Below are 24,756 nucleotides of genomic sequence, written 5' to 3'. Positions count from 1 at the left end.
TTCGAATTATTGTCTTGTACGGCCGATTTCCCTAATTTAAATCGGATTAGACATCCCGGCTCCCGCCTTTATTTGAACTCGCCGCAGACGGTAGGAGGAGTCAACTAACGCGTGGAGTGCCTTTCAGGAAGTCACGTGGTGACCTCGTTTTCGCTTTTATTTTGTTTTTTTTTAGGTTTTCGTGAATAAATAGATATAGTAAGAGGCTACATAGCCGCAAGTTAGGCCCGCGGAAATGAAAAATACGCGTGGACTCTGCTTTCGCCGATCGGTATACCGATGTATCCTTCCGCCGATGGCAAAGCGACAAGCCGCCACGGGACTGGCTGAAAGGTTGGTTACTCCTCCTACGGTCTGCGGCGAGTTCGAAAAAAGGCGGGAGCCGGGACGTTTAACCCGATTTAAATTATGGAAATCGGCCGCATAGGACAATAATTCGAAGTTTCTAAGAATGCTCGGAACGTGTAGATAGAGTTCCCGCGGTAAAAAGACGACTTCAGATTCCTCTTTAATGCACTTTTAACAGCGCTGACCAGAGACGACACACCCTTCTTGCGGGGAAGCGACAAAGAGGATGCTTTCGTGGAGATCCGCCGCCGCCTGCAACGTCCACCGATACTCGCCCATTTCGATGACGCCGCAGCAACCGACATACACACCGATGCCAGCAACGTAGGCCTTGGGCCGGTCCTGGTACAGTGGCAGGACGATGCCGAACGAATCATCGCTTACGCAAGCCGTGCACTTTCGCGCTCAGAATGCAGATATTCAAAGACTGAGAAAGAATATCTTGCGGTACTCTGGGCCATCAGTAAGTACCGCCCATACCTCTACGGAAGACTCTTTCGCGTCGTCAGTGACCACCACTCGTTACGATGGTAGGCCAGCCTAAAAGACCCATCTGGGCGAGTTGGCGAGGTGGCGCCTCCGTTTACAGGAGTACGACGTAACGGTCGCGTACAAGTCGGAGCGGAAGCACGAAGATGCGGGTTGTTTATCACGCTCGCCAGTGGACCTGGCTTCCCCGAAAATCATTGAAGACTTCCCTCTCCTTGGTGCTATTAGCGCAACCGATATGGTGCAGCTTCCAAGGGTAGACTCAGAGTTAGCGCCGCTCATCGCGTACCTGGAAGGCTGCGATGGTGCCCGTGTTCCTCGTGTTTTGCTTCGTGGGCTGCAATCTTTTCCTCTGCAAAACGGCGTCCTCTACAAGCGCAACTTTTAGAGCAACACCGTAACATTTCTGCTCGTAGTCCCGACACAGCTGCGACCCGATATCGTGAGCGCTTGCCACACAAACCATCTGCCGGCCACCTGGGAACCAGTCGTACATTAGCAAGTATTCGGCAGAGGTACTACTGGCCCAGATTACTTCCATCAGTGCGGACATACGTCAAAACCTGTCGCGACTGCCAACAAGACTCCACCCTTCAAACCCGCCGGATTTCTTCACCCCATAGCGCCTCCGAAGACGCCTTTCCAACAAATACGAATGGACCTACTCGGCCCTTTCCCGAAGTCATCCACTGGAAAACGTTGGATTGCTGTCGTGATCGGTTATTTGACGCGGTACGCTGAGACAACGGCACTTGCAAACGGAACTGCTGTCGAAGTAGCCACTTTTTTTCTACACAACATCGTGTTGTGTCATGGCGCCGCTGCGGTTATCATTGCTGACCGTGGAGCTGCTTTCACGGCCCGCTTGACTCAGGCAGGCCTAGATCTGACCAACAGCAGCCATAGGCGTACTACGGCGTACCACCCACAAAGGCGGTCCTAAGGGGGGGTCCCAAGGAAATGCCCCAAACGTGGACACCTGCTGCGGCGTCACCCCGCGGTTGACAAAAGAGCGAGGCGCGGTTGAATGGCAGACGCTTGGCAGACGCTCGTCTCCGCAGGTGGCAGCAGGCGATGAGACATGTCATCCTGACAGATGCACACACACAAAGTCGCAGGGTCAATACTGCTGCCTTGGGTGCCGTTTAAGGGGAACTCCGGAAAACACGTCGTGGCAGTTAGGCAGAAGTGGTGGTACGTGGAATCCAAGAGTCGAATACGTCCCTCGTGTTCGGTTCCACCTGTCAGGAGGTTGCATGGGAGCGCGTGCATGAAGAAAGACCACTTTCGCAGAAACACGCACTGCATCTGGGCGTGGCCTAAGTGGAGACAGGTGTGACGGGAACACACAAAGAGAGTTGGGGGGGGGGGGGGGTTAGAAACACAACAGCGGCAAGCCGCCACGGGACTGGCTGAAAGGTTGGTCGGCTCCTCCCACCGTTTGGTGGGAATTAAAAAAAAATTGGCAGAGGCTTAGCTTGGTTAAGCCCGGAAGGTTGCGAAAGCAAATTACGAGCAAGTTTAGCGACTACAGCAGTGAAAGGCGAAAGCCTGAGTGCTGCACGGAACGCCGGAATTAGCTTAAAGTGCTATTGAGGTGTCCACTAAACCACAGAGTTGGTAAGGCGCCTTTCCTTTCCTCCAAATCAACGCGGTCTACAACGCTGTCTATGTCAGAGCGCATCAATGAACGCCGGAATTAGCTTAAAGCGCTATTGAGGTGTCCAGTAAACCACAGAGTTGGTAAGGCGCCTTTCCTTTCCTCCAAATCAACGCAGTGTACAACTCTGTCTATGTCAGAGCGCATCAATGAACGCCACAACAGAGGTCAAGCTAAAGGTCAAACGTGGAACCGCCGGGAGGACGCTGAAGGCTCAAAACCTAGCGCAGTATTGCTTTCGCAGTAAAAAGAAATGTAATGTCAAGCACCAGAGCATGTTCACCAAATGCGCAACCGATGTTTTTTACTCGCTTCCACTGTCCTGTCGCAAGGCCTACATAGGTCAAACAGGTCAATGCGTCAACGACCGTATGAGGCAGCACCGCACTTCGCTACAGCCAGGCAACACAGCAAATCTGCCAAGACATTGCAGCCACTGCAAAGACTGCACCCTTCTGTTCCAAAATGTCAGAATCATCGGCCGCGGCAAAACGCAGACAGAACGAGAAATCTTGGAAGCCTTCAAAATGAAGCAGTTAGGTACTGGATGCGTCAGCGACAGCTCTGTCAGGTTCACGGCAAAAGAGTACAGTTTCATGAATGGGACATAGGTTGCCACATGCTATATTTCAACTAGGGGTGTGCGAATATCAAATTCTTCGAATACGAATCGAATACGAATACTTGGCTCCGAATATCGAATCGAATATCGAATAATCAAGGACAGACGCATTTAACCACTACAAAACATTTATTTGAGCACCCAAGAACATCACAGTTCAACTATCGATGATTAAATGAACACAAAAGGTATGTGTGGGTGCACAAAAAGTATCAGTCCCGAACATTATTCTTAGAAGAGTGGAAATATCAGAGAAGATGGCTGGTACACAGCATTGATTAAGGCTAGCTTGCCATCAGCACGAACGCGCGTTGCTGGGATGAACATAAAAGGTTGTCGTGAAGGAAAACCCGCTGCTCCACATGGCCAGGTAGTAGTAGTTCTCTTCTAACTGAAACGACTCCTCCAGCCACAGAAAATGCCCTCTCACTTGGCACTGAACTGGCATGTATTGCGAGGTACTTCGTGCACAGTTCTTACTATACCAGCTTCGCAGGTGTAGCCACAAAGAAGCTCACCAGCGCAGTCAGCTACGGCATGGCCCTTGGAGGAAGGAATGCGCATTGCTGTGGGCGCCGCCTTGTTGTTATGTCTCTGTCAATAGGGCTTGCGGATCGAAATGAACGCCGGTGCTCACAATCAATATTCGGCTAGATACGATATTCGCGTCGGGTCGAATATTCTAGACAACTCGAATACCTGGATTTCGAATCGAATACGAATACTAAAAATATAATATTCGAATTATATTCGAAAATATCGAATATTCGCACACCTATACTTTCAACGCTTGATCAATTTTGTTCTTGTTGTTTTTATCTCGCGCATGTGCACCCTGTTCTGTTGTTGGCGATAAATGTAGAATATTTCAGTTGTGTTTCCAGCGTTGTCCTGTGTACTTCTCCTGCTTGTGAACGCGTCCTTTCCGCTGGTTTCCCACTTACAATGCACCAACTGGCCAAACAAGCTACGCTTCTTGAATACTTGGCTGATTGTTTGTCAGTTTTAGTCTCCCTTGAAACTTCACAAAAGATTTTTTGAGCCGTTTCCTGCGATTTTTTGTCTCATCTGCTTTTAAAGAGGTCCGTTTTGTTTGTTTTCCTGGCCATGCAGGTATTCATTCAAACGAGGTTGCTGATTACTTAGCAAGGTCATCTCTTGGCGGGTCAGTGACACATCCCGTCCCGAATTTCAGTCTGCTGGTGATTTCCAGGTTTCAGTGCTTGTAAGGCTGTGTAAGGTATCAATGACGCGGTTGCGATGCAGTATTCCCAGTTGAAATTTGTATCTGTGCAGTTGTGTGTGGTCACCAACAAACCTATGTGGCTGATGAGGGGACGTTGAATCTTCAGACCATTTCCTCCTATATTGTCAAATGTTCGCACTTCAGAGAAAGATTTACCTGGAGGTCCCTCTCTCTAGATTTGGGCTCCTGTTATCGCTGCCAGTGTTATTATCGTTCGTTGCGAGCTCAAAAGGATTTGCTTGGGTGCAATTTGTGGGGTTCTCCATGATTACATAATTGCAACTGGTAGGTCTATTTGCTAACTCTTTCAAAATTCTTCAAGCTTTTCTTTTTTTTTCTTCAAAATATTTTTTGTTATTTAACTTTAAATAATCTTCTGTCGTTTTTCATCGATACATTTTTCAGAATTCCCGCTTGGCTCTGATATTTTTGTCGTAATCGCCTACGCAAATTTCCTTGTTTATTACACTACACCGTGGCCAATCTCCCCATGTGGGTATGTGCCACGTCTTGAAAGGAAGAAGAAGAGGATGTGCCATGGTTTAAGAGGAAGAAGAAGAAAACTGCCTTTCGAGGTTAGGACTCCCTTTGTCTCTACCAGTTCTGCTCTAGTTTGGTGCGAGCGCCACGGGATTCTCGTTAAGCACTATTTGCGGCTACCTTCATGATTACATTATTGCAAGTGGTCGCTTACCGTGTTAACTCCATATAAAATTCCACCGCATGTCCCAAAAGCGTAATTTATTTTATTCTTCGCATATCTAATTTGTTTATTTTATTTAAAAATTTCACCAATTAATATATTTTCTAATTTCAGTCATTCTACCATTCTACTTAGTATTTTTTTCCGCACATATACTACGTTGGCATTCACCACCGTACCTTGGCCAATCCCCCCGCGTGGGTATGTATCATGATTACTGTGGAGAAGAAGAAGAAGAAGAAGAAGAATGTGATTGTTTGCGTGTTCTTCCCTTTGCAGGGCTTTTGCCGTTGGTCTTGGGGCGGCTGTCGACGTGTTCTCCTGGTCAGGGGAACTCCCTGTGGTAGGCCAGCCTTCCCCTGGGCGCCTTTTTCCGAGGTGACATCGCAAGGCCCCCCCCCCCCCCCCCGCCAAGCTCCGAAGCGCGGGTGAACATGGATTCAAGGAGGAACTCCGGTACCCTGAAGACAGCAAGCGGCGTCGTTCCCGGGCCAGCGGTCACACTGCTACGACAATCACCGAAAGGCGGGTCAGCGTCGGCAGACTGCTCTGACGATAAAAGCATGCCATCATTCGTGCTGAAAAGCACGCTTTCACCAGAGGCCCCGGTGTTCGTACCAAGGCATTTCAGAGTCCCTCTGCCACAGGAAGTTGCAGAGCCCTGCCCACCCTATCCACCTTCACCACAGTCACAGGACGCGAACCAGTATGCAATGCTGGAGCTCATGAGCTTCATTGACGACGTCACGCTGTGTCCTGCTGAGTTCGACTCCAAAATAGAAGACGTCACAAGCATATTGAGTGGCATTACCGACGCTGGCGGTCTCTGTCAGGTGGTCGACACTATCTTCCGACAGGGACTGAAAGAGGCTAACTTCAGGTATAGCGCGGCACGCCTGTGCAACCATCTTGGGAGCAACCTTCACATTCGAGGCGTGGAGGAGGACTTTACAAACATGCTTCTAGACCGGTGTCACAAAGAGTGCGTCAAGCGAAACGACTTGGGGTCCGGTGATTTTGACGACGCCTACCTGCGCGGGTTGCTGCTGTTCATTGCTGAACTGTTCTCTCAGATGGTGTTTCTGCGGAAGGCCCACTCCTACAAGGTGAAGCACCTGGCCGCCTCCATTCCCAACATGATGCACGCGCTTCTGCAGTCGCTCACCAAGGAGAACATCAAATGCACCATCCAGGTGCTGAAACTTACTGGCGCCTGCCTGGAGGACTATGAGAAGGTGGGCTCACCCGAAACCGACTGTTGTGCCCTCGACAGTGTGTTTGAGAAGCTCTGCGAGATCTCTCACAAGAAGGACATTGACCCGACCGCGGCGCCGATGGTCAAGAATGTCCTCGAACTTCGTGAGAGGAACTGGGGCCGCTCTTCGTCGTCCTCGAGCTCCGCATCGGCTGGCCAGGCGGATGACAGCCTTCCCATTACTTGTGGTCCCGACGGCGTGCCGGTCTCCAGTGAAGAGGAGACGTTTATCCAAGAGGTCCTCCTCACAGAACGGATGGGGAACATCGAAATGTCTGATGGAAGCGGTTACGCCAACAACTGCTGCAATGACGACATGGACGATGAGATTGCGGCAGCCTACGAAGAATTCCTCAAGGAATCGGGACAGTGAAGCTCTCTCCATCTCGGCAAGAGAGGGGACCAGAGTGGGTTGGCCGAGAGGTGCGAAGATGGGGAAGTGCAGGACAGTACCCAGTGTTTTCTTAACTGTATTTTTTTCCTCCCTATGTTTGTGTGAATTGGGGTTGGGGGGGAAAGTGTGGTGCCACTTTGTGCTTTTCCTTTTTTCTAAACAAGCTTTCTGCATCTCTTTCGCTTTGTCCACGTCACTCTTTGCCCACAGCGCCGGGATTTGAAGGCGCAGGCTCCTTTCCCAAGCAATGCAACCCTGGGAAGCCGAGCACCAGGCCGGGGCATAGCTTGTACCCATTATGATAAAACCGGTGGGTACCCGGCCGGCGGCGGGAGTCGAACCCACCACCTCCCGAAGCCGAGGCGGGTGCTCTGCCACGAGACCACGGCTGCGGTTCGTCCCTTCGGGTAGGGTCGTCACCAGGTTGAACAACCCGGATGCTGCCCAGACTGCGGTGCAGGCCATCTCACCTCTCTTCAAAATGATTTCTGACGTCCGGCAGTTCGGCTGAGGAGGCTTTGTGTGCAGATCGTCTGATCAAGCCTGTATTATAGATTTGCTGAGGTGTTCCTCCTTTGGAAATCACTCGGTGAGCGCTCCTATTTCCCCGCACTTGGCACGCTCTGAGTGTCTAGTGAGGGGTGTCGATTCCCGAGTTAGTCCTTCGGAGGCGTGCTTGAGAAAAGTTGCTAAGGTTTAGCTTTGGTTAAACATGGTAGGTTGCGTAAGCATCCATAGCGTTCCATTCGGGATCATCACCGGTTGTAGACGATTCGGTTTCGATAGAGGCGCGGTGCGCCCGTCTAGCAGCGTCTTGAGCGCGCCGCTTAGCAAGGCGCTGTTCGCGTTCTTCATCTGTGTCCGAAGCCCGTTGTCATTTCCTGGCTTCGGCAAGCCGACGTAGCCTCCCTTTCTGTTTTTCAGGCGGCATAACGATGGAGCCGGCAAGCGAGCGAACGCATCTTATACCCGCCGCCGCGGTGGCTCAGTGGCTATGGTGCTCGGCTGCTGGCCTGAAAGACGCGGGTTCGATCCCGGCCGCGGCGGCTGAATTTCTTTGGAGGAGAAATTCGAGGCCCGTGTACTGTGCGATGTCAGTGCACGTTAAAGAACCCCAGGTGGTCGAAATTTCCGGAGCCCTCCACTACGGCGTCTCTCATAGCCTTATAACCCTGTCACACTAGCAAATTTAATGTCATTCCAATCGATTGACATTAGCACCTAATGTCATTAATCGACTGCTACACGGAAACATGCAATGTCATTAGGTTCGAATGACATTCGCCATCGAATGAGTTAGGGGAACTCATTCGCATTCGATCTCGAACCGAATGCGAACTCTGGACACCAGATACGCAGCAGGAACAAGCGACGCGAAAAAATAATGTGCACACTGCCAAACCTAGAAAGTGCATTTATTTAGTTCTGCTAAAAAAAAGTTAATGTTGGTGTGAATCTGTTCACACCAGGCTGTCGTGGATAGCTATTACTCTCGATCTCAGCAGCCTACAGCAGCGGCCGAGCGCGAAGCAGCGTCTTTCCCGCCACCGTCGGTCATTTTGGGATGCGTGATTCTTGCTGGCTGGCGTGCCATGTTTGTTAAGCTCGAAGGTACTTAAAGACGTAACTGAGCAGTTCACCTTTTGGAAGTCATTTCCAAGCTCCGCGCGTGTCCGCGCGCCGCCATGTCAGCCATTTTGTTTGTTTACATTTATCGGATTTGTGGTTGACTTTGTACTTGGCTTGGCTTTTGATGGCTAAAGCGGTGCAGAATGGCCGCAAATAATAATAAATACGGCACACAAATGTTCTCACCCGCTTTTGAAACACTGCACAACAATTTCAAACATCTTTTATGCGCGCTGATGACGTTCGGTCGGACTATTGTTTTTTCTCTGATCGTCGATGCCATCATTTTCGAATGACATTACTTTTCTCCGTGTAGCACGGAAAGAGACCGAATGACATTCGATGCATCGAATGCCATTAGGTTCGAATGACATTAAATTTGCTAGTGTGACAGGGGTATTAGGGACGTTAAACCCCATAAACCAACCAACCAACCAGCACCTTATACCCCCTCTCCCTCGTTCTACAGCCTCCTCTCCACACTCCGCAGCTGGCGAGAGCGCGGCGAGGGCAGCGCCTCGCGCCGCCCTTCAAGATCAAACGTGCCTCGCGGCCGCCCCGACGCGAAGAGCTGAAACCGGTCGTAATATTGCTTTCGCAATAAAAATGTGGTAGTCCGACGTCAATCAAATTTAAATTAGGGAAATTGGTCGCACAGGGCAATAATTATAAGTTTCCAAGAACGCTCGATACGTGTAGATCGAGTAATAATGGCGAGCTGGATCGGTTCTTCCGATCGGTTACACTTCTGTAGGATGAATAATCGGAGTGAACATATCTAATGGCGGGATTTTGAATAGTTTCTATGCTTTCAGAGAGGTATTCCTCATGTGAGTCCCAAATGGCGGCTGCATATTCTAATTTGGGGCGCATTATGTGCTGTAGGCTAGTAATTTTACATGTGCTGGGGCAAACTTCATTGAGCGTTGAAGAGTGCCAAGGGATCGGCTGGATGCTGCAGTGGTGTGGTTGATGTGTGTTGACCACGTAAGAGCGTCAGACAGGTGTAATCTGAGATATTTCTAAGCTTTAGTAGCATGTAAACGAGAACCACAGATACAGTAGCTATCTGGTATTAAGTTGGAGCGTCTATGGAAGTGCATGAACTTACACTTAGCAATATTTTAAACACATTTACCATTTTACACACCATATTTCTACACCTAGTAAGTCACGTTGTAAGCTAATACTGTCTTACAACATTACCAGTTATACAACAGGTCGGTAGTTATTGGAGTGCAATTCGTACGTGATCATCGAGGTATCGTGGTCCTGCCGTGCCCCTACAGTTACTTTTGAGCATCATGACTGGCACTATTATTCAAATTTAAATATTTGAGATAAATACATATGTTTTGTTAGTGTGTTTTATGGGAGTTTGACGTCACAAAGGGACTCGGGTTATGACGGACGTCGAAATAAAGGGCTCCGGAAATTTCAACCACCGGTGGTTATTTAACGAGCTCTGACATCGCAGAATATACGGGCCGCTAGAATTTTTCTTAGATCAAAATTCGACCGCCGCGTAAATATATATGAATTATATAGGTTAATGGTTACGTGAGCAACATTCATATATAAATCATAAATAGATATGCATTACATATGAATATTGTTCACGTAACCGTTAGCATTAGAAGCGGGAGTAATGGTGTAACATCTTATCGTTCGCCATCAATTTTTCATCAACAAAGTGCAGGAACATTGTTGTACAAGTACAGTGTAAATAAAAAATCGTGTTTTTTATTTATTTTTTTTGGTACACGGAGGTCCGCCCCCCCCCCCCTTCCCCCCCTAAAGCCAATCGCTGGGACCGCCACTGACCACCCACAGACAAATGGCTTGGTGGAACGCCTTAACAGAACCCTGGCCGACATGCCCTCCATATATGTGGATGTGGAGAAAAAAAGGCCGGACCGTAACATTTCTGCTCGTAGTCGCGACACACCTGCGACCCGATATCGTGAGCGCTTGCCACACAAACCATCTGCCGGCCACCTGGGAACCAGTCGTACATTAGCAAGTATTCGACAGAGGTACTACTGGCCCAGATTACTTCTATCAGTGCGGACATACGTCAAAACCTGTCGCGACTGCCAACAAGACTCCATCCTTCAAACCCGCCGGATTTCTTCACCCCATAGCGCCTCCGAAGACACCTTTCCAGCAAATAGGAATGGACCTACTCGGCCCTTTCCCGAAGTCATCCACTGGAAATTTGGATTGCTGTCGTGATCGGTTATTTGACGCGGTACGCTGAGACAACGGCACTTGCAAACCGAACTGCTGTCGAAGTATCCACTTTTTTCTACACAACATCGTGCTGTGTCATGGCGCCGCTGCGGTTATCATTGCTGACCTTGGAGCTGCTTTCACGGCACGCTTGACTCAGGCAGTCCTAGATCTGACCTACAGCAGCCATAGGCGTACTACGGCGTACCACCCACAAAGGCGGTCCTAAGGGGCGACCGCCCCCCCCCCCCTCCCCCGCCCCTTCTTAAAGCCTTTGCACATTTTCCCGATTTCCCGAACGTCCGTTTTCGGGCTTTCACAGGGCGAGATGTCATTTTTGACGTAGAAATGGAAAGCTTTTTCGTCTGTGATGCGTCAAGTAGTCCCCTAATTTGTACGTTCGCCGTGTTAGCCGCTGCCTTATTTCACTGAGTTCTACGTTCTACAGGTTTATTTATTTATTTATTTATTTATTTATTTATTTATTTATTTATTTATTTTAGTACCTCAGAGACCCCAAACAACGGGCATTACATGAGGGGTGGAGTGTGCAGAAATATCAACAAAAAACGAACATATTCTGTGCCATGGCAACATCAAGGTTCAAAATACAAATAAAACTGGTAAACAGCTCAGAAAATCAAAATGCAGAACGCTCAAATGCTTTCGAAAAGAAAGGAAAAACAAGACATTAATAAAAGACAGGAAGAAGCGCTTCAATAACGGATTAGAGAACAGTAAAAACCGCATAGTAAAACAAAGTGCAATAGGTCAACGTTAGAGAGGAAAGGTACACGAAAACCTAAAATGTGTTTAATGATTTAAGCTTATCTTTGAATGCAAGCTTATCTATTATTAGAGCGGCATTGGGAAGGCCGCTCCAATCTTTTGCTGTTCGGATGAAGAACGACTGGGCAAATGGTTGTGTTTTTGGGCAAGGGTATGACACCTGTTGACTTTTTGTGAAGAGTTGAAAACAGGGAGTAGACGCTTAAGGGGAATGAATAGTAGAAACGATGAAAAAGGGCTAAACTGGCTAGTTTTTGATGGTGCTTTAAAGGTGCACTGAAGAGGAATATGAACTCGTCTTCTTGCCGCTGAAAATCGACCTACACGTTCCCAGCATTCTTAGAAACTTCGATTTATTTCCCTCTGTTGCCTATTTCCCTAATTAAATCGAATTAACGGCCGGCTCCCGCTTTTTTTTTAATACCCCGCATACGATGGAAGGAGTCGACCAACGCATGGAATGCCTTTCTGGCAGTCGCGTGGCGACCTTGATTTCGCTGTTATTTTGTTTCTTTTAGGTTTCCGTGAACAAATAGGTCTAGTCAGAGACTACATAGCTGCAAATTAGGCCCACGGAAATAAAAATATGCGTGGACTCTTCGCTTTCGCCGATCACTACGTATCAATCCGCCGATAGCAGAGCGGTGATATGTTTTGCCGGGCTAGTAGCGTGTCCCACCAGGCATCGGGTCCAGGAGCACCGCCGCAGTGCCGAAGGAGGAAGGAACGTGGGCCGGGTGCTCCAAGGTCGTTCACCGCTTCGTCGTCTTCCTCGGCTGAGGCTCCTGGGTACTCGGAAGTGGCCCGTCAGGCCAGGTGGATTCCATATCTTGTTTCGAGGAAATGCCAAGGGCGAACACCTGCAGCGTCGTCACCTCGCTTCGGCCGCTGAGGCCCTTGAATACTCGGAAGTGTCCAGAAGGGCATGTTGTCGGTCTAGTCGTTTCCGGCCAGGTGGATTCCATATCTTGTTCGAAGGATATGCCCCAAAGGCGGACACCTGCTGCGGCGTCACCCCGCGGTTGACAAAAGAGCGAGGCGCGGTTGAACGGCAGACGCTTGGCAGACGCTCGTCTCCGCAGGTGGCAGCAGGCGATGAGACATGTCACCCTGACAGATGCACACACACAAAGTCGCAGGGTCAATACTGCTGCCTTGGGTGCAGTTTAAGGGGAACTCCTGAAAACACGTTGTGGCAGTTAGGCAGAAGTGGTGGTACGTGGAATCCAAGAGTCGAATGCGTCCCTCGTGTTCGGTTCCACCGTCAGGAGGTTGCATGGGAGCGCGTGCATGAAGAAAGACCACTTTCGCAGAAACACGCACTGCATCTGGGCATGGCCTAAGTGGAGACAGGTGTGACGGGAACACACAAAGAGAGATGGGGTGGGGGGGGGGGTAGAAACATAACAGCGGCAAGCCGCCACGGGACTGGCTGAAAGGTTGGTCGGCTCCTCCCACCGTTTGGTGGGAATTAAAAAAAAATTGGCAGAGGCTTAGCTTGATTAAGCCCGGAAGGTTGCGAAAGCAAATTACGAGCAAGTTTAGCGACTACAGTAGTGAAAGGCGAAAGCCTGAGTGCTGCACGGAACGCCGGAATTAGCTTAAAGTGCTATTGAGGTGTCCACTAAACCACAGAGTTGGTAAGGCGCCTTTCCTTTCCTCCAAATCAACGCAGTGTACAACTCTGTCTATGTCTGAGCGCATCAATGAACGCCACAACAGAGGTCAAGTTAAAGGTCAAACGTGGAACCGCCGGGACGACGCTGAAGGCTCAAAATCTAGCGCAGTATTGCTTTCGCAGTAAAAAGAAATGTAATGTCAAGCACCAGAGCATGTTCACCAAATGCACAACCGATGTTTTTTACTCGCTTCCACTGTCCTGTCGCAAGGCCTACATGGGTCAAACAGGTCAATGCGTCAACGACCGTATGAGGCAGCACCGCACTTCGCTACAGCCAGGCAACACAGCAAATCTGCCAAGACATTGCAGCCACTGCAAAGACTGCACCCTTCTGTTCCAAAATGTCAGAATCATCGGCCGCGGCAAAACGCAGACAGAACGAGAAATCTTGGAAGCCTTGAAAATGAAGCCGTTAGGTTCTGGATGCGTCAGCGACAGCTCTGTCAGGTTCACGGCAAAAGAGTACAGTTTCATGAATGGGACATAGGTTGCCACATGCTATCTTTCAACGCTTGATCAATTTTGTTCTTGTTGTTTTGATCTCGCGCATGTGCACCCTGTTCTGTTGTTGGCGATAAATGTAGAATATTTCAGTTGTGTTTTCAGCGTTGTCCTGTGTACTTCTCCTGCTTGTGAACGCGTCCTTTCCGCTGGTTTCCCACTTACAATGCACCAACTGGCCCAACAAGCTACGCTTCTTGAATACTTGGCTGATTGTTTGTCAGTTTTAGTCTCCCTTGAAACTTCACAAAAGATTTTTTGAGCCGTTTCCTGCGATTTTTTGTCTCATCTGCTTTAAAAGAGGTCCGTTTTGTTTGTTTTCCTGGCCTTGCAGGTATTCATTAAACGAGGTTGCTGATTACTTAGCAAGGTCAGCTCTTGGCGGGTCAGTGACACATCCCGTCCCGAATTTCAGTCTGCTGGTGATTTCCAGGTTTCAGTGCTTGTAAGGCTGTGTAAGGTATCAATGACGCGGTTGCGATGCACTATTCCCAGTTGAAATTTGTATCTGTGCAGTTGTGTGTGGTCACCAACAAACTTATGTGGCTGATGAGGGGACGTTGAATCTTAAGACCATTTCCTCCTATATTGTCAAATGTTCGCACTTCAGAGAAAGATTTACCTGGAGGTCCCTCTCTCTAGGTTTGGGCTCCTGTTATCGCTGCCAGTGTTATTATCGTTCGTTGTGAGCTCAAAAGGATTTGCTTGGGTGCAATTTGTGGGGTTCTCCATGATTACATAATTGCAACTGGTAGGTCTATTTGCTAACTCTTTCAAAATTCTTGAAGCTTTTCTTTTTTTTCTTCAAAATATTTTTTGTTATTTAACTTTAAATAATCTTCTGTCGTTTTTCATCGATAATTTTTCAAAATTCCCGCTTGGCTCTGATATTTTTGTCGTAATCGCCTACGCAAATTTCCTTGTTTATTACACTACACCGTGGCCAATCTCCCCATGTGGGTATGTGCCACGTCTTGAAAGGAAGAAGAAGAAGAAGAGGATGTGCCATGGTTTAAGAGGAAGAAGAAAACTGCCTTTCGAGGTTAGGACTCCCTTTGTCTCTACCAGTTCTGCTCTAGTTTGGTGCGAGCGCCACGGGATTCTCGTTAAGCACTATTTGCGGCTACCTTCATGATTACATTATTGCAAGTGGTCGCTTACCGTGTTAACTCCATATAAAATTCCACCGCATGTCCCAAAAGCGTAATTTATTTTATTCTTCGCATATCTAATTTGTTTATTTTATTTTAAAATTTCACCAATTAATATATTTTCTAATTTCAGTCATTCTACCATTCTACTTAGTTTTTTTTTCCGCACATATACTACGTTGGCATTCACCACCGTACGTTGGCCAATCCCCCCGCGTGGGTATGTATCATGATTACTGTGGAGAAGAAGAAGAAGAAGAATGTGATTGTTTGCGTGTTCTTCCCTTTGCAGGGCTTTTGCCGTTGGTCTTGGGGCGGCTGTCGACGTCTTCTCCTGGTCAGGGGAACTCCCTGTGGTAGGCCAGCCTTCCCCTGGGCGCCTTTTTCCGAGGTGACATCGCAAGGCCCCCCCGCCAAGCTCCGAATCGCGGGTGAACATGGATTCAAGGAGGAACTCCGGTACCCCGAAGACAGCAAGCGGCGTCGTTCCCGGGCCAGCGGTCACACTGCTACGACAATCACCGAAAGGCGGGTCAGCGTCGGCAGACTGCTCTGACGATAAAAGCATGCCATCATTCGTGCTGAAAAGCACGCTTTCACCAGAGGCCCCGGTGTTCGTACCAAGGCATTTCAGAGTCCCTCTGCCACAGGAAGTTGCAGAGCCCTGCCCACCCTATCCACCTTCACCACAGTCACAGGACGCGAACCAGTATGCAATGCTGGAGCTCATGAGCTTCATTGACGACGTCACGCTGTGTCCTGCTGAGTTCGACTCCAAAATAGAAGACGTCACAAGCATATTGAGTGGCATTACCGACGCTGGCGGTCTCTGTCAGGTGGTCGACACTATCTTCCAACAGGGACTGAAAGAGGCTAACTTCAGGTATAGCGCGGCACGCCTGTGCAACCATCTTGGGAGCAACCTTCACATTCGAGGCGTGGAGGAGGACTTTACAAACATGCTTCTAGACCGGTGTCACAAAGAGTGCGTCAAGCGAAACGACTTGGGGTCCGGTGATTTTGACGACGCCTACCTGCGCGGGTTGCTGCTGTTCATTGCTGAACTGTTCTCTCAGATGGTGTTTCTGCGGAAGGCCCACTCCTACAAGGTGAAGCACCTGGCCGCCTCCATTCCCAACATGATGCACGCGCTTCTGCAGTCGCTCACCAAGGAGAACATCAAATGCACCATCCAGGTGCTGAAACTTACTGGCGCCTGCCTGGAGGACTATGAGAAGGTGGGCTCACCCGAAACCGACTGTTGTGCCCTCGACAGTGTGTTTGAGAAGCTCTGCGAGATCTCTCACAAGAAGGACATTGACCCGACCGCGGCGCTGATGGTCAAGAATGTCCTCGAACTTCGTGAGAGGAACTGGGGCCGCTCTTCGTCGTCTTCGAGCACCGCATCGGCTGGCCAGGCGGATGACAGCCTTCCCATTACTTGTGGTCCCGACGGCGTGCCGGTCTCCAGTGAAGAGGAGAGGTTTATCCAAGAGGTCCTCCTCACAGAACGGATGGGGAACATCGAAATGTCTGATGGAAGCGGTTACGCCAACAACTGCTGCAATGACGACATGGACGATGAGATTGCGGCAGCCTACGAAGAATTCCTCAAGGAATCGGGACAGTGAAGCTCTCTCCATCTCGGCAAGAGAGGGGACCAGAGTGGGTTGGCCGAGAGGTGCGAAGAGGGGAAAGTGCAGGACAGTACCCAGTGTTTTCTTAACTGTATTTTTTTCCTCCCTATGTTTGTGTGAATTGGGGTTGGGGGGGAAAGTGTGGTGCCACTTTGTGCTTTTCCTTTTTTCTAAACAAGCTTTCTGCATCTCTTTCGCTTTGTCCACGTGACTCTTTGCCCACAGCGCCGGGATTTGAAGGCGCAGGCTCCTTTCCCAAGCAATGCAACCCTGCGAAGCCGAGCACCAGGCCGGGCATAGCTTGTACCCATTATGAGAAAACCGGTGGGTACCCGGCCGGCGGCGGGAGTCGAACCCACCACCTCCCGAAGCCGAGGCGGGTGCTCTGCCACGAGACCACGGCTGCGGTTCGTCCCTTCGGGTAGGGTCGTCACCAGGTTGAACAACCCGGATGCTGCCCAGACTGCGGTGCAGGCCATCTCACCTCTCTTCAAAATGATTTCTGACGTCCGGCAGTTCGGCTGAGGAGGCTTTGTGTGCAGATCGTCTGATCAAGCCTGTATTATAGATTTGCTGAGGTGTTCCTCCTTTGGAAATCACTCGGTGAGCGCTCCTATTTCCCCGCACTTGGCACGCTCTGAGTGTCTAGTGAGGGGTGTCGATTCCCGAGTTAGTCCTTCGGAGGCGTGCTTGAGAAAAGTTGCTAAGGTTTAGCTTTGGTTAAACATGGTAGGTTGCGTAAGCATCCATAGCGTTCCATTCGGGATCATCACCGGTTGTAGACGATTCGGTTTCGATAGAGGCGCGGTGCGCCCGTCTAGCAGCGTCTTGAGCGCGCCGCTTAGCAAGGCGCTGTTCGCGTTCTTCATCTGTGTCCGAAGCCCGTTGTCATTTCCTGGCTTCGGCAAGCCGACGTAGCCTCCCTTTCTGTTTTTCAGGCGGCATAACGATGGAGCCGGCAAGCGAGCGAACGCATCTTATACCCGCCGCCGCGGTGGCTCAGTGGCTATGGTGCTCGGCTGCTGGCCTGAAAGACGCGGGTTCGATCCCGGCCGCGGCGGCTGAATTTCTTTGGAGGAGAAATTCGAGGCCCGTGTACTGTGCGATGTCAGTGCACGTTAAAGAACCCCAGGTGGTCGAAATTTCCGGAGCCCTCCACTACGGCGTCTCTCATAGCCTTATAACCCTGTCACACTAGCAAATTTAATGTCATTCCAATCGATTGACATTAGCACCTAATGTCATTAATCGACTGCTACACGGGAACATGCAATGTCATTAGGTTCGAATGACATTCGCCATCGAATGAGTTAGGGGAACTCATTCGCATTCGATCTCGAACCGAATGCGAACTCTGGACACCAGATACGCAGCAGGAACAAGCGACGCGAAAAAATAATGTGCACACTGCCAAACCTAGAAAGTGCATTTATTTAGTTCTGCTAAAAAAAAGTTAATGTTGGTGTGAATCTGTTCACACCAGGCTGTCGTGGATAGCTATTACTCTCGATCTCAGCAGCCTACAGCAGCGGCCGAGCGCGAAGCAGCGTCTTTCCCGCGACCGTCGGTCATTTTGGGATGCGTGATTCTTGCTGGCTGGCGTGCCATGTTTGTTAAGCTCGAAGGTACTTAAAGACGTAACTGAGCAGTTCACCTTTTGGAAGTCATTTCCAAGCTCCGCGCGTGTCCGCGCGCCGCCATGTCAGCCATTTTGTTTGTTTACATTTATCGGATTTGTGGTTGACTTTGTACTTGGCTTGGCTTTTGATGGCTAAAGCGGTGCAGAATGGCCGCAAATAATAATAAATACGGCCCACAAATGTTCTCACCCGCTTTTGAAACACTGCACAACAATTTCAAACATCTTTTATGCGCGCTGATGACGTTCGGTCGGACTATTGTTTTTTCTCTGATCGTCGATGCCATCATTTTCGAATGACATTACTTTTCTCCGTGTAGCACGGAAAGAGACCGAATGACATTCGATGCATCGAATGCCATTAGGTTCGAATGACATTAAATTTGCTAGTGTGACAGGGGTATTAGGGACGCTAAACCCCATAAACCAACCAACCAACCAGCACCTTATACCCCCTCTCCCTCGTTCTACAGCCTCCTCTCCACACTCCGCAGCTGGCGAGAGCGCGGCGAGGGCAGCGCCTCGCGCCGCCCTTCAAGATCAAACGTGCCTCGCGGCCGCCCCGACGCGAAGAGCTGAAACCGGTCGTAATATTGCTTTCGCAATAAAAATGTGGTAGTCCGACGTCAATCAAATTTAAATTAGGGAAATTGGTCGCACAGGGCAATAATTATAAGTTTCCAAGAACGCTCGATACGTGTAGATCGAGTAATAATGGCAAGCTGGATCGGTTCTTCCGATCGGTTACACTTCTGTAGGATGAATAATCGGAGTGAACATATCTAATGGCGGGATTTTGAATAGTTTCTATGCTTTCAGAGAGGTATTCCTCATGTGAGTCCCAAATGGCGGCTGCATATTCTAATTTGGGGCGCATTATGTGCTGTAGGCTAGTAATTTTACATGTGCTGGGGCAAACTTCATTGAGCGTTGAAGAGTGCCAAGGGATCGGCTGGATGCTGCAGTGGTGTGGTTGATGTGTGTTGACCACGTAAGAGCGTCAGACAGGTGTAATCTGAGATATTTCTAAGCTTTAGTAGCATGTAAACGAGAACCACAGATACAGTAGCTATCTGGTATTAAGTTGGAGCGTCTATGGAAGTGCATGAACTTACACTTAGCAATATTTTAAACACATTTACCATTTTACACACCATATTTCTACACCTAGTAAGTCACGTTGTAAGCTAATACTGTCTTACAACATTACCAGTTATACAACAGGTCGGTAGTTATTGGAGTGCAATTCGTACGTGATCATCGAGGTATCGTGGTCCTGCCGTGCCCCTACAGTTACTGTTGAGCGTCATGACTGGCACTATTATTCAAATTTAAATATTTGAGATAAATACATATGTTTTGTTAGTGTGTTTTATGGGAGTTTGACGTCACAAAGGGACTCGGGTTATGACGGACGTCGAAATAAAGGGCTCCGGAAATTTCAACCACCGGTGGTTATTTAACGAGCTCTGACATCGCAGAGTATACGGGCCGCTAGAATTTTTCTTAGATCAAAATTCGACCGCCGCGTAAATATATATGAATTATATAGGTTAATGGTTACGTGAGCAACATTCATATATAAATCATAAATAGATATGCATTACATATGAATATTGTTCACGTAACCGTTAGCATTAGAAGCGTGAGTAATGGTGTAACATCTTATCGTTCGCCATCAATTTTTCATCAACAAAGTGCAGGAAAATTGTTGTACAAGTACAGTGTAAATAAAAAATCGTTGTTTTTATTTATTTTTTTTGGTACACGGAGGTCCGCCCCACCCCCCCTTCCCCCCCTGAAGCCAATCGCTGGGACCGCCACTGACCATCCACAGACAAATGGCTTAGTGGAACGCCTTAACAGAACCCTGGCCGACATGCCCTCCATATATGTGGATGTGGAGAAAAAAAGGCCGGACCGTAACATTTCTGCTCGTAGTCCCGACACACCTGCGACCCGATATCGTGAGCGCTTGCCACACAAACCATCTGCCGGCCACCTGGGAACCAGTCGTACATTAGCAAGTATTCGACAGAGGTACTACTGGCCCAGATTACTTCTATCAGTGCGGACATACGTCAAAACCTGTCGCGACTGCCAACAAGACTCCATCCTTCAAACCCGCCGGATTTCTTCACCCCATAGCGCCTCCGAAGACACCTTTCCAACAAATAGGAATGGACCTACTCGGCCCTTTCCCGAAGTCATCCACTGGAAATTTGGATTGCTGTCGTGATCGGTTATTTGACGCGGTACGCTGAGACAACGGCACTTGCAAACGGAACTGCTGTCGAAGTAGCCACTTTTTTCTACACAACATCGTGCTGTGTCATGGCGCCGCTGCGGTTATCATTGCTGACCGTGGAGCTGCTTTCACGGCACGCTTGACTCAGGCAGTCCTAGATCTGACCTACAGCAGCCATAGGCGTACTACGGCGTACCACCCACAAAGGCGGTCCTAAGGGGCGACCGCCCCCCCCCCCCCTCCCCCGCCCCTTCTTAAAGCCTTTGCACATTTTCCCGATTTCCCGAACGTCCGTTTTCGGGCTTTCACAGGGCGAGATGTCATTTTTGACGTAGAAATGGAAAGCTTTTTCGTCTGTGATGCGTCAAGTAGTCCCCTAATTTGTACGTTCGCCGTGTTAGCCGCTGCCTTATTTCACTGAGTTCTACGTTCTACAGGTTTATTTATTTATTTATTTATTTATTTATTTATTTATTTATTTATTTATTTATTTATTTTAGTACCTCAGAGACCCCAAACAACGGGCATTACATGAGGGGTGGAGTGTGCAGAAATATCAACAAAAAACGAACATATTCTGTGCCATGGCAACATCAAGGTTCAAAATACAAATAAAACTGGTAAACAGCTCAGAAAATCAAAATGCAGAACGCTCAAATGCTTTCGAAAAGAAAGGAAAAACAAGACATTAATAAAAGACAGGAAGAAGCGCTTCAATAACGGATTAGAGAACAGTAAAAACCGCATAGTAAAACAAAGTGCAATAGGTCAACGTTAGAGAGGAAAGGTACACGAAAACCTAAAATGTGTTTAATGATTTAAGCTTATCTTTGAATGCAAGCTTATCTATTATTAGAGCGGCATTGGGAAGGCCGCTCCAATCTTTTGCTGTTCGGATGAAGAACGACTGGGCAAATGGTTGTGTTTTTGGGCAAGGGTATGACACCTGTTGACTTTTTGTGAAGAGTTGAAAACAGGGAGTAGACGCTTAAGGGAAATGAATAGTAGAAACGATGAAAAAGGGCTAAACTGGCTAGTTTTTGATGGTGCTTTAAAGGTGCACTGAAGAGGAATATGAACTCGTCTTCTTGCCGCTGAAAATCGACCTACACGTTCCCAGCATTCTTAGAAACTTCGATTTATTTCCCTCTGTTGCCTATTTCCCTAATTAAATCGAATTAACGGCCGGCTCCCGCTTTTTTTTTAATACCCCGCATACGATGGAAGGAGTCGACCAACGCATGGAATGCCTTTCTGGCAGTCGCGTGGCGACCTTGATTTCGCTGTTATTTTGTTTCTTTTAGGTTTCCGTGAACAAATAGGTCTAGTCAGAGACTACATAGCTGCAAATTAGGCCCACGGAAATAAAAATATGCGTGGACTCTTCGCTTTCGCCGATCACTACGTATCAATCCGCCGATAGCAGAGCGGTGATATGTTTTGCCGGGCTAGTAGCGTGTCCCACCAGGCATCGGGTCCAGGAGCACCGCCGCAGTGCCGAAGGAGGAAGGAACGTGGGCCGGGTGCTCCAAGGTCGTTCACCGCTTCGTCGTCTTCCTCGGCTGAGGCTCCTGGGTACTCGGAAGTGGCCCGTCAGGCCAGGTGGATTCCATATCTTGTTTCGAGGAAATGCCAAGGGCGAACACCTGCAGCGTCGTCACCTCGCTTCGGCCGCTGAGGCCCTTGAATACTCGGAAGTGTCCAGAAGGGCATGTTGTCGGTCTAGTCGTTTCCGGCCAGGTGGATTCCATATCTTGTTCGAAGGATATGCCCCAAAGGCGGACACCTGCTGCGGCGTCACCCCGCGGTTGACAAAAGAGCGAGGCGCGGTTGAACGGCAGACGCTTGGCAGACGCTCGTCTCCGCAGGTGGCAGCAGGCGATGAGACATGTCACCCTGACAGATGCACACACACAAAGTCGCAGGGTCAATACTGCTGCCTTGGGTGCAGTTTAAGGGGAACTCCTGAAAACACGTTGTGGCAGTTAGGCAGAAGTGGTGGTACGTGGAATCCAAGAGTCGAATGCGTCCCTCGTGTTCGGTTCCACCGTCAGGAGGTTGCATGGGAGCGCGTGCATGAAGAAAGACCACTTTCGCAGAAACACGCACTGCATCTGGGCATGGCCTAAGTGGAGACAGGTGTGACGGGAACACACAAAGAGAGATGGGGTGGGGGGGGGTAGAAACATAACAGCGGCAAGCCGCCACGGGACTGGCTGAAAGGTTGGTCGGCTCCTCCCACCGTTTGGTGGGAATTAAAAAAAAATTGGCAGAGGCTTAGCTTGATTAAGCCCGGAAGGTTGCGAAAGCAAATTACGAGCAAGTTTAGCGACTACAGTAGTGAAAGGCGAAAGCCTGAGTGCTGCACGGAACGCCGGAATTAGCTTAAAGTGCTATTGAGGTGTCCACTAAACCACAGAGTTGGTAAGGCGCCTTTCCTTTCCTCCAAATCAACGCAGTGTACAACTCTGTCTATGTCTGAGCGCATCAATGAACGCCACAACAGAGGTCAAGTTAAAGGTCAAACGTGGAACCGCCGGGACGACGCTGAAGGCTCAAAATCTAGCGCAGTATTGCTTTCGCAGTAAAAAGAAATGTAATGTCAAGCACCAGAGCATGTTCACCAAATGCACAACCGATGTTTTTTACTCGCTTCCACTGTCCTGTCGCAAGGCCTACATGGGTCAAACAGGTCAATGCGTCAACGACCGTATGAGGCAGCACCGCACTTCGCTACAGCCAGGCAACACAGCAAATCTGCCAAGACATTGCAGCCACTGCAAAGACTGCACCCTTCTGTTCCAAAATGTCAGAATCATCGGCCGCGGCAAAACGCAGACAGAACGAGAAATCTTGGAAGCCTTGAAAATGAAGCCGTTAGGTTCTGGATGCGTCAGCGACAGCTCTGTCAGGTTCACGGCAAAAGAGTACAGTTTCATGAATGGGACATAGGTTGCCACATGCTATCTTTCAACGCTTGATCAATTTTGTTCTTGTTGTTTTGATCTCGCGCATGTGCACCCTGTTCTGTTGTTGGCGATAAATGTAGAATATTTCAGTTGTGTTTTCAGCGTTGTCCTGTGTACTTCTCCTGCTTGTGAACGCGTCCTTTCCGCTGGTTTCCCACTTACAATGCACCAACTGGCCCAACAAGCTACGCTTCTTGAATACTTGGCTGATTGTTTGTCAGTTTTAGTCTCCCTTGAAACTTCACAAAAGATTTTTTGAGCCGTTTCCTGCGATTTTTTGTCTCATCTGCTTTAAAAGAGGTCCGTTTTGTTTGTTTTCCTGGCCTTGCAGGTATTCATTAAACGAGGTTGCTGATTACTTAGCAAGGTCAGCTCTTGGCGGGTCAGTGACACATCCCGTCCCGAATTTCAGTCTGCTGGTGATTTCCAGGTTTCAGTGCTTGTAAGGCTGTGTAAGGTATCAATGACGCGGTTGCGATGCACTATTCCCAGTTGAAATTTGTATCTGTGCAGTTGTGTGTGGTCACCAACAAACTTATGTGGCTGATGAGGGGACGTTGAATCTTAAGACCATTTCCTCCTATATTGTCAAATGTTCGCACTTCAGAGAAAGATTTACCTGGAGGTCCCTCTCTCTAGGTTTGGGCTCCTGTTATCGCTGCCAGTGTTATTATCGTTCGTTGTGAGCTCAAAAGGATTTGCTTGGGTGCAATTTGTGGGGTTCTCCATGATTACATAATTGCAACTGGTAGGTCTATTTGCTAACTCTTTCAAAATTCTTGAAGCTTTTCTTTTTTTTTCTTCAAAATATTTTTTGTTATTTAACTTTAAATAATCTTCTGTCGTTTTTCATCGATAATTTTTCAAAATTCCCGCTTGGCTCTGATATTTTTGTCGTAATCGCCTACGCAAATTTCCTTGTTTATTACACTACACCGTGGCCAATCTCCCCATGTGGGTATGTGCCACGTCTTGAAAGGAAGAAGAAGAAGAAGAGGATGTGCCATGGTTTAAGAGGAAGAAGAAAACTGCCTTTCGAGGTTAGGACTCCCTTTGTCTCTACCAGTTCTGCTCTAGTTTGGTGCGAGCGCCACGGGATTCTCGTTAAGCACTATTTGCGGCTACCTTCATGATTACATTATTGCAAGTGGTCGCTTACCGTGTTAACTCCATATAAAATTCCACCGCATGTCCCAAAAGCGTAATTTATTTTATTCTTCGCATATCTAATTTGTTTATTTTATTTTAAAATTTCACCAATTAATATATTTTCTAATTTCAGTCATTCTACCATTCTACTTAGTTTTTTTTTCCGCACATATACTACGTTGGCATTCACCACCGTACGTTGGCCAATCCCCCCGCGTGGGTATGTATCATGATTACTGTGGAGAAGAAGAAGAAGAAGAATGTGATTGTTTGCGTGTTCTTCCCTTTGCAGGGCTTTTGCCGTTGGTCTTGGGGCGGCTGTCGACGTCTTCTCCTGGTCAGGGGAACTCCCTGTGGTAGGCCAGCCTTCCCCTGGGCGCCTTTTTCCGAGGTGACATCGCAAGGCCCCCCCGC

At 48.7% G+C, this 24,756-nt stretch overlaps 2 protein-coding genes across 2 annotated transcripts; both read left to right on the top strand.

Annotated features, from left to right (window-relative positions):
• The first annotated feature begins 5,502 nt into the window (after positions 1-5,502).
• Positions 5,503-6,987, top strand: LOC149353099 (polyadenylate-binding protein-interacting protein 1-like). The gene has a single exon (XM_089577289.1). It carries the CDS (start codon positions 5,503-5,505, stop codon positions 6,694-6,696), a length of 1,194 nt encoding a protein of 397 aa, XP_089433415.1. The 3' UTR covers positions 6,697-6,987.
• An 8,150-nt stretch (positions 6,988-15,137) lies between these two features.
• On the top strand, positions 15,138-16,353 carry LOC149353098 (polyadenylate-binding protein-interacting protein 1-like). Its single transcript, XM_089577288.1, has one exon. The coding sequence runs from the start codon at positions 15,138-15,140 to the stop codon at positions 16,329-16,331; it is 1,194 nt and encodes a 397-aa protein (XP_089433414.1). The 3' UTR covers positions 16,332-16,353.
• Positions 16,354-24,756: the final 8,403 nt, after the last annotated feature.

Source organism: Amblyomma mixtum, chromosome 3 (assembly GCF_055824585.1).
Source record: "Amblyomma mixtum isolate Tamu chromosome 3, ASM5582458v1, whole genome shotgun sequence".
Lineage (NCBI taxonomy): Eukaryota > Metazoa > Arthropoda > Arachnida > Ixodida > Ixodidae > Amblyomma > Amblyomma mixtum.
The sequence above is the reverse complement of the archived record's forward strand: the minus strand, read 5'-3'. Positions and strand labels throughout refer to the sequence as shown.